The sequence below is a fragment of the Papio anubis genome, unplaced genomic scaffold, assembly GCF_008728515.1.
Source record: "Papio anubis isolate 15944 unplaced genomic scaffold, Panubis1.0 scaffold125, whole genome shotgun sequence".
Classification (NCBI taxonomy): domain Eukaryota; kingdom Metazoa; phylum Chordata; class Mammalia; order Primates; family Cercopithecidae; genus Papio; species Papio anubis.
This window is the reverse complement of record NW_022161192.1, coordinates 1-15,639: the sequence shown is the minus strand read 5'-3', so window position 1 is coordinate 15,639 and position 15,639 is coordinate 1. Positions and strand designations below refer to the sequence as shown.

General features: G+C 39.6%; 1 protein-coding gene across 2 annotated transcripts in view; it reads right to left on the bottom strand.

Moving 5' to 3' along the window:
* Positions 1 to 11,073, bottom strand: part of LOC116268577 (pregnancy zone protein-like) — a 33,489-nt gene extending 22,416 nt beyond the window's left edge. The window contains exons 1-2 of one of the 2 annotated variants that reach the window (XM_031661287.1): positions 10,564 to 11,073; positions 9,574 to 9,723 (exon numbers count right to left, since the gene is read on the bottom strand). In XM_031661287.1, coding sequence (XP_031517147.1) covers positions 9,574 to 9,723; positions 10,564 to 10,740 — 327 coding nt within the window. In that variant the 5' untranslated portion in view covers positions 10,741 to 11,073. The remainder of the gene's footprint in view (positions 1 to 9,573; positions 9,724 to 10,563) is intronic. The other variant, XM_031661286.1, reaches the window with a different exon arrangement.
* Positions 11,074 to 15,639: the final 4,566 nt, after the last annotated feature.

Genomic DNA, 15,639 nt, shown 5'->3' with positions numbered 1-15,639 from the left:
GGGGGAGAGGTGGCTGCCATCTCTGTGGTTCTGAGGACTCAGCCACTCCAGCCTGCAGGCTTGGGGAATACAGATGGTCTGGATGAGGAAGGGTCCCCCACGATGCAGCACAGCTACCTTGCCAGATTGTGATCAGACTGCTTCTTTAAGTAGGACCCTGATCCATTCCTCCTCACCGAGTGGGACCTTTCTGTGGGGGCTTCAGGTACTCCAGGCAGGGTTCTAAAGACAGAGCTTTGATCTCTCCCGGGGACCGAGCTCCTGGGGGGCAGGGGTGTCTGCCATCTCTGCAGTTCGGTTGACTCTGCCACTTCAACCTGCTGGCTTTGGAGAATACAGGTGATCCAGACAAGGAAGGATCCCACCCAATGCAGCCCACCTGCTCTACCAAAAAGCAGCCAGTCTGCTTCTTTGAGCAGGTCCCTGATCCCATTCCTCTTGACTGGGTGAGACCTCCCAATAAGGGTCTCCAGTCACCCCCAACAGTTGCATGTGGGCTGGCAACAGGTTAGTACCCCCCAGGATGGAGCTTCTAGAGGAAGGCACAGGCTGCCATCTTTGCTGTTTTGTGGCCTTCGCTGGTGATACCTCCAGGTATGGGAGAAACCAAAGCAACTGGGGTCTGGAGTGGACCCCCAGCAAACCTCAGCAGCCCCATGATAGAGTGGCTTGACTGTTAAAAGAAAAACAAGCAGAAAACAACAGCATCAACAAAAAAGACCCAACAAAAATCTAATTCAAAAGGCAGCAACCTCAAGGATTAAAGGTAGATAAGCTCACAAAAATGAGAAAGGATTAATTCAAAAACAATGAAAACTCCAAATGCCAGAGTACCTCTTCTCTTCCAAATGACTGTGACACCTCACCAGCAAGGGCACAGAACTGGGCTGAGGCTAAGATGGTTGAATTGACAGAAGTAGGCCTCAGAAAGTGGATAATAATAAACTTTGCTGAGCTGTAACCCAATGAAAAGAAGCTAAGAATCCTGATAAAACAATACAGGAGCTGGTAGCCAGAACAGCCAGTTTAGAGAGGAACATAACCTACTGATGGAGCTGAAAACCACATCACAAGGCAACTTCAGAATGCAAGTGCAAGTATCCTTAGCAGGATAGACCAAGAGGAGGAAAGAATATCAGAGCCTGAAGATTATCTATCTGAAATAAGACAGGCAGACTAGAGTAGAGAAGAAAGAATGAAAAGAAATGAACGAAACCTCTGAGAAATATGGGATTATGTAAAAAGACCAAAGCCTACGACTAATTGGGATCCTTGAAAGAGACAGGAGAATGGAACCAAGTTGGAAAACATAATTCAGGATATCATCCAGGAGAACCTTTCCCAACCTCGCAAGATAGGCCAACATTCAAATTCAGGAAATGTAGAGAAGGCCAGTAAGATACTCCACAAGAAGATCAACCCAAAGACACAAAATCATCAGATTCTCCAATGTCAAAATGAAAGAAAACATGTTAAGGGCAGCTAGAGAGAAAGGCCAGGTCACCTACAAAAGGAAACATATACTAACAGTGGACCTCTCCACCAAAACCATGCAAGCCAGAAGAAATTGGGGGCCAGTATTCAGCATTCTAAAAGAAAATAATTTCCAACCCAGAATTTTATACCTGGCCAAACTAAGCTTCATAAGCAAAGGAGAAATAAGATTCTTTTCAAACAAGTGAATGGTTAGGAAATTTATCACCACAATGCCTGCCTTGCAAGAGCTCCTGAAGAAAGCACTACATTGGGAAAAGAAAGACCATTACCAGCCACTACAAAAACACACTGAAGTACACAGGCCAGAACACGGTGAAGCAACCACATAAACAAGTCTGGAAAAAAGCATCATGTTGACAGGATCTAATTCACACATAAAAATACTAACCTCAAATGTAAGTGGGCTAATGCCCCAGTTAAAAGACACAGAATGGCAAGCTGAATAAAGAGCCAAGACCCATCATCAGTATGCTGTCTTCAAGAGATTCATCTCACATGCAAGGAGAGACACAAGCTCAAAATAAAGGGATGGAGGAAAATTTACCAAGCAAATGGAAAACAGAAAAAAGCAATCCTAGTTTCTGACAAAACAGACTTTAAACCAACAAAGATCAAACAAACAAACAAACAAAGAAGGGTATTATATAATGGTAAAGGGTTCAATTCAACAAGAAGACCTAACTATCCTAAATATATATGCACCCAATATAGAAGCACCCAGATTCATAAAGTTCTTATACACCTACAAAGAGACTTAGACTCCCACACAATGATAGCGAGAGACTTTAACACACCACTGACAATATTAGATGGATGATTAAGACAGAAAATTAACAAAGATATTTAGGACCTGAACTCAGCTCTGGATCAAGTGGACCTGATAGAGATCTACAGAACTCTCCACCAAAATTCAACAGCATATAAATTCTTCTCATTGCCACATGGCATTTACTCTAAAATTGATCACATAATTGGAAGTAAAACACTCCTCAGCAAATGCACAAGAACTGAAATCATAACAGTCTTTCAGACAACAGTGCAATCAAATTAGAACTCAAGATTGAGAAATTCACTCAAAACCACACAACTACATGGAAATTGAATAAACTGCTCCTGAATGACTCTTGGGTAAACGATGAAATTAAGGCAGAAATCAAGAAGTTATTTGAAACTAATGAGAACAAAGAGACAATGTACTGCAATCCCTGGGATGCAGCTAAAACAATGTTAAGTGGGAAATTTATAGCAGTAAATGTCTGCATCCAAAAGCTAGAAAGATCTCGAGTCAACAACCTAACATCTCAACTAAAAGGACTGTAGAACCAAGAGCATACAAACCCCAAAGCTAGCAGAAGACAAGAAATAGCAAAGATCAGAGCTGAGCTAAAGGAGATAGAGACATGAAAAACCCTCTTAAAAAAACAATGAATCCAGGAGCTGGTTTTTTGAAAAAAAGTTAATAAAATAGACTGACAGCTAGACTAACAGAGAAGAAAAAAAGAGAAGAATCAAGTAGACACAATCAGAAATGATAAGGGGATATCACTGCTGACCTCACAGAAATGCAAACGACCATTAGCGAATACTATAAACACCTCTGTGTACATAAACTAGAAAATCTAGAAGAAATGGATAAATTACTGGACACATACACCCTCTGGAGACTGAACCAGGAAGAAATTAAATATTTGAATAGACCAATAATGAGTTCTGAAATTGAGGCAGTAATAAACAATCTAACAACCAAAAAAAGCCCAGGACCAGATGGATTCACAGCTGAATTCTACCACAGGCACAAAGAAGAGCTGGTACAATTTCTACTAAAACTATTCCTAAAATTGAAAAGGAAGGACTCCTCCCTAACTCATTCTATGAGGCCACCATCATCTTGATACCAAAACCTGGCAGAGTTACAACAGAAAAATAAAGCTTCAGGCCAATATCTCTGATGAACTTCGATGCAAAAATCCTCAACAAAATACTTGCAGACCAAATCCAGCAGCACATCAAAAAGCTTATTCACCACAACCAAGTAGGCTTCATCCCTGGGATGCAAGCTTGGCTCAACATACACAAATCAATAAATGCGATTCATTACATAAACAGAACTAAAGACAAAAACCACCTGATTATCTCAATAGATGCAGAAAGGACCTTTGATAAAATCAACATCCCTTTATGTTAAAAACTCTCAATAAACTAGGTATTGAAGGAACATACTTCATAAGAGACATACATGACAAACACACACCCAATATCATACTGAATGGGCAAAATCTGGGAGCATTCCCCTTGAAAACTGGCACAAGACAGGGATGCCCTCTGTCACCACTCCCATTCAACATAATGTTGGAATTTCTGGCCAGGGCAATCAGGCAAGAGAAATAAATAAAGTGTATTTGAATAGCAAGAGAGAAAGTCAAGTTATCTTTATTTGCAGATGACGTGATTTTATATCTAGAAAACCCCATTATCTCAGCCCAAAAGATTCTTAAGCTGATAAGCAACTTCAGCAAAGTCTCAAGATACAAAATCCATGTGCAAAAATCACAAGCATTTCTATACACCAACAACAGGCAAGCAGAGATCCAAATCATGAATGAACTCCCATTCACAATTGCTACAGAAAGAATAAAATACCTAGGAATACAGCTAACAAGGGAAGTGAAGGACCTCTTCAAGAGCTACAAGCCACTGCTCAGGGATATCAGAGAGGACACAGAAAATGGAGAAACATTCCATCTTCATGCATAGGAAGAATCAATGTAATGACAATGGCTCTACTGCCCAAAGTATCTTATAGATTCAATGTTATTCCCATTAAACTACCATTGACATTCTTCACAGAATTAGAAAAATCTATTTTAAAATTCATATGGAAGCAAAAAAGAGCCTGAATTGCCAAGACAATTCTAAGCAAGAAGAGCAAAACTGGAGGCATCATGTTACCTGACTTCAAACTTTACTACAAGGTTACAGTAACCAAAACAGCATGGTACTGGTATAAGAACAGACACATAGACCAATGGCACAGAATAGAGAACTCCGAAATAAAACCGCAAACCTACAACCATCTGATCTTTGACAAACTTGACAAAAACAAGCAATGGGGAAAGTCCTCCCTATTTAATAAATGGTGCTGGGAATGCTGGCTAGTTATATGCAGAAAATTGAAACTGGACCCCTTCCTTACACCATATACAAAAATTAACTCAAGATGAATTAAATACTTAAATGTGAAACCCAAAACTATAAAGACCCTTGAAGAAAATCTAGGCAATACCATTCAGGAGATAGGCACAGACAAAGATTTCACTATGAAAATGCCAAAAGCAACTTCAACAAAAGCAAAAACTGACAAATGGGATATAATTAAATTAAAGAGCTTCTGCACAGCAAAAGGAACTATCATTAGAGTGAACACACAACTTAAAGAATGGGAGAAAATTTTCCCAATCTACCCACCTGAGAAAGGCCTAATATCCAGAGTCTACAAGTAACTTAAACAAACTTACAAGAAATAAAAACCCATTAAAAAGTGGGCAAAGGACATGAACAGACAGTTCTCAAAAGAAAACACACATGCAGCCAACAAACATATGAAAAAAGCTCAACACCTCTAATCATTAGAGAAATGCAAATCAAAACCACAATGAGATACCATCTCACACCAGTCAGAATGGCTGCTATTTAACAAGTCAAAAACAACAGTGAGGTTGCAGAGAAAAAGGAATGCTTTTTTACTGTCGGTGGGAGTGTGAATTAGTTCAACCATTGTGGAAGAAAGTGTGGTGATTTCTCAAAGACCCAGAGGCAAAAATACCATTTGACTCAGCAATCCCATTACTGGGTGCATACCCAAAGGAATATAAATTATTCTGTTATAAAGATAAACGCATGCATATGTTCACTGCAGCACTATTCACAATAGCAAAGACATGGAATCAGTCTAAATGCCCATCAATGATAGACTGGACAAAGAAAATGTGGTACATACACACAATGGAATACTATGCAGCCATAAAAAGGATGAGTTCATGTCCTTTGCAGGGACATGGATAGACCTGAAAACCATTATCCTCAGCAAGCTAACACAGGAACAGAAAACTAAACACTACATGTTCTCACTTATCAGTGGGAGCTGAATGATGAGAACACATGGGGGAGAACAACACTCACTGGGGCCTATTAGAGGGTAGGGTGTGGGGAGGGAGAGTATCAAGAAGAATAGCTAATAGATGCTGGGCTTAATATCTAGGTGATGGGTTGATCTGTGCAGCAAATCACCATGGCACATGTTTACCTATGTGACAACCCTTCACATCCTGCACTTGTACCTCTGAAGTTAAAATAAAAGTTGAAGAAATAAATAAATAAAACACAGTGCATATTCAAAATAAAAATAGAAGAACCACATAGGCACATGAGTGAACTTGTATCATTATATTGGATAGACCAATGTCTATGCAGGGTACTTTTTATGGAAAATGGATGACTCAACAGAATCAAGAACCCACAGGGCAGGGCCAGAGGCCTGAATATTTATCCCTGGACTGATGTAAGATTGAATCTTAATCAGAGAACTTCCATTTGCCTGGCTTAATCTGGAGTAATTATGGACCAGTAACCCCTGAGTGCCTCTTGTTTCCTCCTTTTTGAACAGGAGTGTCAATAGTGACTATTCTATGCCAGTTCCTCCATTGTATGTTGAGTGTGTGGGGCCAAATAACTTGAGTACACTTTGGTTCAATGTCTTTGTATCTAGAGGTATTGGACCTGAGGAATCACACCTGAGAGGCATTATGTGTACTTGGACCTGATTTAAATGATATTTAGCCTTTGAGCTGTTCCTATTTTACGATGAGAATTTTAGGGACCTCAGAGAGAGGATCGAGTATATTTTACATGTGAGAGCTCATGTATTTCTGGGGATCAGAGGTCAGGCTGTGGAGATAGCTTCCAGAATTGCCCACAACAGTCTCTGCCTCCTGGTATTCATGCCCTAACATTGTTTGTCCCACAATGAACAGGGTTGACCTCTATAGCCAATGGGATATTGTGGAAATGAGGGGACATGACTTTCAGGCCTAGGTCATAAAAGATATTGCAACTTTAGCACTCTTTGGAACACATTAGCTCTCTTGGATCACATGCTCTGGAGAACTGTTGCCACATTATGGGGACACCAGCAGCCCTAGGACCTCTGTGTGGTGAGGAACCGAGGCCTCCTGCTGATAGCGTTCGAGAAACCTGTCTTGGAAGCAGATCTTCCAACCTCTGTCAGGCTGTCAGGTGACTGCAGCTTTGGCCACCATGTTAATCACAATCACGACAGGTCACAAGCTAGACCCACCTGGCTAAGCTGCTCTGAATTCCTGACTCACAGAAACCACATGTGATAATAAATGTTTATTGTTTTAAGCCACTAGGTTTTGAAGAAAATTGTTATGCAGCAGTAGGTAGCTAACACAAACACCCTTTCTACTTCTTTATGTATTTAACTTTGTTTTTGAGTAGAATTAAGTAGGTACATAAATGAACATGTATTATTTATATTAGGTGAACTAATGATTTCTATTATTATTCAAAGCAACTGAGCTTAAAGGTTTCTATAATTTATCATCTGAAATCTTCAGTTACATTCATAATTCCTTCTCACTTCCACAACACTCCAAGTTTACCAAACCTTACTGAAGTGACTGTTAAATGTATATGACTAAACAGAATAAGACAGACATAAACTTTTCAGAGGTAGACTAAATTCCTGTACTACCTGCTGAAATTAATAGCTTAGAATAGACTGCCATAAATACAGAGTGTAAAAATAATAGGCACATTTCCAAAGAAAGCACTCAGAGAGATAGTTTTCTTGTATCAGGTTAACTTCTTGATGTTGTTTCCTCTAACTAAAATACAGAAATATAGTCATTGTCTCTTGCATAATAATTATTATGCTATGAGGAGATATATCAAATATATATCAAATACAAATCAAGATCAAGAAAAATTTTGATTACAGCAATCTCCCCGATCTGCGGTTTTGGTTTCCAAGATTTCCATTATCTGTGGTCAACTGTGATCCAAAAATGTTAAACGGAAAATTCAGAAATAAACGATTCATAAGTTTTAAATTGCTGCCATTCTGAGCAACATGATGAACTCTCACACTTTCCTGCTTCATCCTGCTCGGGACATGAATCCTCCGTTTTTCCAGTGGATCCATACTGTAGCCACTCCCTGCCCCTTAGTCACCTAGAATCCTGTTACAAGGTTGTCACAGTATCACAGTGCTTGTGTTCAAGTCACCCTTATTTTACTTTATCATGGCCCCAATGCACCAGAGTACTGAGGCTGGCAATTCGGAGGTGAAAGAGAAGCCATTAAGGTGCTTCCTTTAGGCGAAAAGGTGAACGTTCTCCACTTGATAAGGAAATAAAAAATGATGTATGCTGAGGTTGCTAAGATCTACGGTAAGAATGGATCTTCTATCCATGAAACTGTGAAGAAGGAAAAAGAAAATCATGCCTGTTTTGCTGTGACATCTCAAACTACAAAAATTATGGCTACAGTACGTGGTAAGTGCTTCCTTAAGACGGAAAAGGCATTAAATTTGTGGGTGGAAGACAGGAACATAAACGTATTCCGACTGATGGCCATTGGGTTCAGTGCTATCCACAGTTTCAGACATCCACTGGAGGTCTTGAGACACACCCCTGCAGATCGGGGGGCACTAGTGGATATGCTCCAACCTGAAGAATGTTCATTTTGATAATTAAAAGTAGGACAAGGGTCTCGGATATAGTTATCTCAGAGTTTAACATTTTAATAGACCTGAAGTAGAAACTAGAACAAACAAAAGAAACTTTTGTATTACTAATTTACCAAGCAACATTGAAAGGTAATAATACCTCCCAAATACATAAGTCAATTGACCCTTTTAAATGGTGATTCATGAGGCAGTTAAAGCTATCAAATTTCTCATAACTTTTTATCAATGATCAAATCATAATATTATTTTTTCTTGCGTTATGTTAAAAATTCCAAATATGAGTAATCTAGTTTTAAATAGGTTAGACAAGTAGTTTCTGAACTTTTCCCTTCCTTCTGATAATTGTTCTTCAAAAACCCCATACTAGACAGTATTTTCTCCAAATGGCAATAATTAACAAATGTTCACCTTTTATTTTGCTGAGCCACCTATAGCCTTTTTTAATCGCCTCTCTCTAAGGACGAGGACTGTGATACGTTTCCTTCTGTTTTCCCAGCTTCTACAACAGATCTAGCATGTAGTAAGCTTGAAATAATAATAATAATAATAATAAACAAATTATCACAACATGCCAAATGTTAACCCCATGAATTAATATAACTATAGTAAAGAGAAGAGAATTAAAATTTTAGTCTGTGAATCAACATTGCTAACAAAGGTGTAGTATGTCATTTTCTAAAAGTAGACAATAATTTGTAAATCACTGATTACCACTTTCACAGATGCCAACAACTCTACAGACATAAATAGTTAGATCTGTTAAAAGGTACATGACTTCCCTTATGTTTGCAGGCATTAATTTTATAACAAGCTTACCTACTTCAGTGACCAAAAGTGATTCTATTTACACAGGATCCAAATTATCTATTACTTGGGCAACACTCTTTTAAACACGACTATCACATAAGTGGGGAATCTTAAAATACAGCTTTCATGAAGATCACTGTAAGACATTAATAACTGAGGTTAAGACTTGATTCTTTACAGAAATAGAAGCTGTGTCATAGAAGGAATTATACTTGCAGGCAGATTCAGAATTTCAGAATCACATCTCAGCTTATGCCACTTATCTTGAACAAATCTCTCAACTATTCTGAATCCTCTTTTCTCATCTTAAAATGGGACTATTACTCTCCGGAATGTTGGGCAGATTAAGCGAGAAAACCTATATGAGACAGCTTGAGAAACTGTCAAGTACTCGGCAAGTGGGAGGTATTTTTACTGTTACATTTTACTCTCAACAGAGGCTTCCTGCTCTGAGCCTCTGGAACGGCCCTTCCGGGTCCCCAAGGCTGCTGGAAACTCACTGAGGACGCGGAGAGCTCAGCCTCAGGCTTCATGAGCAGCATGCTTTGGTCCACAGCACGAAGGGCACAGAGGGACTGCGGAGCAGCTCCTACTCGCAGGTGGGCGTGTGAGGCTGGGGGACTTTGTGCTGGGCTGAAGCTCAAATCCACCTGTGGGAAATGAAGGGAACGTCAATTAGCGTTTTCCCTACTTCTGTGATCTTGCAGTCACCTGCATCTCCTAAGTCACCCTTATATTCAATTCATATGACTATGTTGGTGATGTCAGTCAGAAACCTATTTTTATGTTTCCTTCACTTTAAAAATAGAAAATAATTTGTAAATCACTTATTACCCCAATCACAGATCCCAACAACTCTAGAGACATAAATAGTTAGATCTGTTAAAAGGTACATGACTTCCCTTATGTTTGTAAGTATTAATTTTATAACAAGCTTACCTACTGCAGTGACCAAAAGTGATGCTATTTAGACAGGATCCAAATTATCTAATACTTTGGCAACACATTAATTTATTCACTCTTTTAAACATGACTAGCACATAGGTGGGGACTCTTAACAAAATATAGCTTCTCAGTAGCTTAGTCTTGTCCTAAGGAGACAACTGAGGCAGAATAAGGATAGATATCTTGTTTGATATTTAGATGGCCATCTTTATCTCTGACACATGATAAGGTAATCCTAGGTGTTTGCACTTATTCTTCAGGCTTTGGGAACTTTTGAGTCTTAGCATTTTACATACTCACACAATTGAATCAGCAGAGAAGAGCATCATGAACACAAAACTGATCGTATTTTATTTGGTAGCAGCTTTGTGTAATTGAAAAAGTACTGTATTAGATGCCTAGAAATTCAGGTCTGCCATAAACTTGTTGGGAACTGTTGGGCAACTCGTTTTACTTTTCTGGACTCAGCTTTCTCTGGGGTAAAATAGATGGCTCCTACAGTATCATTTATTTGTGTTCTTTTAATTTTCTGTTAAATCACTCACCTTGTTGGCTAGACAGTTTTCAATCTCAAACTTTTCAGAGTCTCCAATAACTTCTCCATCTGGTAAAATGGCGAAGATGAACATTCGTGCAATGGGGGCAATGTCTGACTCCACAGGGAAGGATAAGGCAAAACTGCCTTTCACTGGAACATGGAGAGAGTGAGACAAAATGGTCATAAGTCCGGACACTATTGCTTGGTCTTATTCAGTTTAGAACTGTGTCTATTCATTCAATGGCTTAATCTCTCTACGTGCCATTAGTTATTTGGTGAAATTAGTAGGTCAATGTCTCCCTTCAGAACTTTAATTATAGCGGAAGTTAACAAAGTTCCATTCACTCACATCTTTTTTATTTGATATGCCACTTACCTGTTGCCTAAATCAATTAAATACCAATAGCTCCAGATTTTCTGCGTATATATGTGACAACTAGTTTGTTTACATTTCAGACTAGAGGTGATTCTCAATTTAAATATAGAGCTATAACTTGTAAGATATAATGAGTTTATTTTGTAATATATGACTTTTAAAAAGTTCTGTATGTAAAAAAAAAGTTCCTGCTAATTGAATTTCCTAAAAGAATATTTCATGCTTGGAGTTTTCATTGCAGCATTAAACTCTTACAAGTACATTAGCATATTTCTACTGGAAGTATTAAATGGTGCCAGATAACACTTCAGAAAATACATTACATTTTAAAGCAGGGTAAAGGGCCACCAGGTAGTTACAAAAAGGCAACAACAAAGGTTCCATTTTCTGAATGGTCCACTGGTGACTTGAGTAGATGGCCCACATTTAGTTGAATAACAGTAATTATAAAACCATGAGAGACTTAATGACAGCAAAGTTTCTGAGACCTCGGTACATAAAGAAAGGACAGATACCATCTGGCATTGTTTCCACATCTTCCTTTTCTCTACATCCTCCTGTTCCAGATTCCCACCTATATGGCTTTAAATTCTGGTGCTTCCAAGTTCTTTTCCAGTAACATATTCTTGGTGCAGTTAGGCAATACGTAGGATAACAGAGTCTCTAGACATTGTTGAAACTCCAAATAATGTAGGACTAGGACAATTATAATTGCAGAAGAACTATAATTGATTTTATTTTTTTCTTAACCATATGTGTTAAAAATTAAGTCTAATATCCTTAGGAATATTTTATGATGTATAATATCAGGATGAACAAGGCTAGCTATCTAATACACAACATGAAGACTGTAGTTAATAAAATGGCACTATATTTTAGATTTTTGCCAAATGAGTACATTTTAGCTGTTCTTGACACACACACACACACACACACACACACAAATGAGTAAGTAAGTGAGATAATGGCCATGTTACTTTGTATCACTATAGTTGTCATTTTATTATCTATATGTGTCCCATAACATTATGCTGTACATCTTAAATAAATGTAATTTTTTTTGAGACAGGATCTTGCTCTGTTGCCCAGGCTGGAATGCAGTGGTGCAATCATAGCTCACTGCAGCCTCAAATTTCTGGGCTCAAGTGATTGTACTGCCTCAGCCTCCCCAGTAGCTGGGACTATAGGTGCACAACACCATGTTTGGCTAATTTTTCATATATTTTTGTAGAGCTAGGGTCTTGCTCTGTAGCCCAGACTGGTCCCAAACTCCTGGGTTCAAGCAATCCTCCCAAAATGCTGCAATTACAGGTAGCAGCCACTGTGCCTGGCCAAAATTTACTTTTTAAAAATGATTGTATTAAAGCCCTGAGATAGGTGGTGCTCAATTAAAAACTGTTTTAACTCTATGTAGAACATGGAAATTTTCCAACTTTATGCAAATTTTACTTTAGCGTAACAGTACTTATTATTTTATATCACTATGTGTTTATACTGCAAAGTTCTTAAGTTTGGGAAGAAAGGAAGTTTAAAATATCCTTAAGGCAGCGTCATGCCATTCGTATTTCTCTTCAGTTGGACAGATCAAGTTTTAGCTCAGACCTCAGAAAGGAAATAAGTTCCCCTTCTAAAAGGAAGGAAGCCCTTCTATCACTGTGTCTTGAGTTCAACAAGGAAGGTGGGGTAGATAGAAATGTCATAAAAACAGAAAAAAAAAATTATAGTGACTTTATAGCAAAGAATAGTGGCAGGAAATTAAAGCTTTTAATAATAAAATTTGCCAGCACCTGTGTGTGCGTGCACCCTGCCTTGCCACTGCTGGCAGCATGAGTGTACTCCATCCCCCCTACCGCTACCACACCACCACTGACATCAGAGCATTGGCAGACACTAAGCTCACCAACCCCAGCCCTACCAGCACCCTGCCTGTGCACTGGAGCTGCCAGTGCAAAACTAGGCACAAAACACACAAACCGACCCCTAGCCATGTGCAGACACTGCCACCAGCATGAATGCACACAAAAGGTTCATATAGTCCTGCACCCACTAGTGTCCCATCCCCATGCTAACACCACCATCACTGCAAATGCATGCGCAGTTGCTGGTGGGGATCCCCCAATCCCCTGAGTCATACTGCTGTGACCACTGCTATGAATGCCTGCACAAAGGCCAGGAACCTGGCACCTGCTAGCACCCTGCCACAGCTGATGAGCGTGTACCCCACCACCCTGCCACTGCCGTGCTGCTGGTACATGTGAATGAGGAGGGATCCCACTGCTACCGTCCTGCAAAGTGCTTTGGCTGACATCACCCATGGGAGTGTTGTGACCAGGGGTCTGGGAGCACTTTGGTCCCTTCAGTGCAGCATGTTCCCAACCTCGAGGAGCCAGAGAACAAAGCTGGAGCCAGATACCCGTCCCCCGGAGTCACAGCAGGCAATCCAGGAGTCCTGAGCTGAGCCTTGCCCCTTCCTGCCTCCACTGCCCCTGAATCTTCTGGTAACAAAGTCAGTTGACTGAACCCACTTTATATCACAATCAAACTCCCAAGGTCATCGAATAGGATAAAAGGAAAAAATCAAAACAACAGCAATTTTTAAGACTGAAGGAACATCAGCCCACAAAGATGAGAAAGAACCAGCACAAGGACTCTGATAACTCGAAAAGCCAGAGCATCTTCTTTCTTCCAAATGATCACACCAGTTCTCCAGCAAGGGTTGTTAACTGGGCTGAAATGGCTGAAATGACAGAAATAGAATTCAGAATATAGATAGGAATGAAGATCATTGAGATTCAGGAGAATGTTGAAATCCAATCGAAGGAAGCTAAGAATCACAATAAAATGATGCAGGAGCTGACAAACAAAATAGCCAGTAAAGAAAAGAACATAACCAACCTGACAGAGCTGAACAACAGTCTACAAGAATTTCATAATGCAATCACAAGTATTAACAGCACAACAGACCAAGCTGAGGAAAGAATCTCAGAGCTACAAGATTAACTTTCTGAAATACAATAGTCAGACAAGAATAAAGACAAAAGAATGAAAAAGAATGAACAAAGCCTCTTAGAAATATGGGATTATGTATGTAAAAAGACTGAATCTACAATTCACTGGTGTCCCTGAAAGAGATGAGCATAATGAAAGCAACTTGGAAAACATATTTTAGGATATCATCCACATGAACTTCCCCTCCTAGCTAGAGAGGCCAAATTCAAATTCAGGAAATGTAGAGAACCTCAAAATATACTTCACAAGAAGGTCATCCCCAAGACACAAAATCATCAGATTCACCAAGGTTGAAATGAAAGAAAAAAAAATGTTAAGGCAACTAGAGAGAAAGGACAAGTCATCTACAAAGGGAAGCCCATCAGACTAACAGTGGGTCTCTTAGCAGACACCCTACAAGCCATAAGATACTGGGGGCCTATATTCAACATTAATTTTTTTTATTTATTTACTTATTTATTTTTAGATGGAGTCTCACTCTGTCACCAGACTGGAGTGCAGTAGTGCAATCTCAGCTCACTGCAACATCCACCTCCCAGGTTCAAGAAATTCTGCTGCCTCAGCCTCCTGAGTAGCTGGGACTACAGACATGCACCACCACACCCAGCTAATTTTTGTATTTTTAGTAGAGATGGGATTTCACCATGTTGGCCAGGATGGTCTTGATCTCCTGACCTTGTGATCCACCCACCTCGGCCTCCCAAAGTGCTGGGATTACAGGCATAAACCACTGTGCCCAGCCAACATTCTTAAAGAAAAGAAATTCCAACCAAGAATTTCATATTGGGCCAAACTAAATGTCATAAATGAAGGAGAAATAAGATCCTTCTCAGACAAGGAAATGCTGAAGGAGTTTGTTACCACCAGACCCATCTAACAAGAGCTCCAGAAAAAAGCACTAAATATAAAAAGGAAAGACTATTACCAGCCAGTACAAAAACACACTGAAGTACACAGACCAGTGACACTATAAAGCAATTACACAAACAAGTTGACAAACAGCTAACAACATGATGACAGATTCAAATTCACACATCTCAATATTAACCTCGAATGTAAACAGACTTAATGCCCCAATTAAGAGGCACAGAGTGGCAAGCTGGATGAGGAAGCAAGACCTAGTGGTACGCTGTCTTTAAGAGACCCATCTCACATGCAATGACACCCATAGGCTGAAGACAAAGGGAAGGAGAAAAAACTGCCAAGCAAATGGAAAATACAAAAAAGCAGGGGTTGCCAAATGCCCATCAATGATAGACTGTATAAAGAAAATGTGGCACATAAACACCATGGAATACTATGCAGCCATAAAAAAGGAAGAGTTCATGTCCTTTGCAGGGACATGGATGAAGCTGGAAACCATCATTCTCAGCAAAGTAACAGAAGAACAGAAAACCAAACACCACATCTCACTCATAAGTGGGAGTTGAACAATGAGAATACATGGACACAGGGAGGGGAACGTCACACACTGGGGCCTGCTGGAGGGTGGGGGACTGGGGGAGGGATAGCATTAGGAGAAATACCTAATGTAGATGATGGGCTGATGGGTGCAGCAAACCACCATGGCACATATACCTATGTAACAAACCTGCACATTCTGCACATGTACCCCAGAACTTAAAGTATAATAAAAAGAAAAAAGCAGAGGTTGCAATACTAATTTCAGACAAAACAGACTTTAAACTAAGAAAGGTT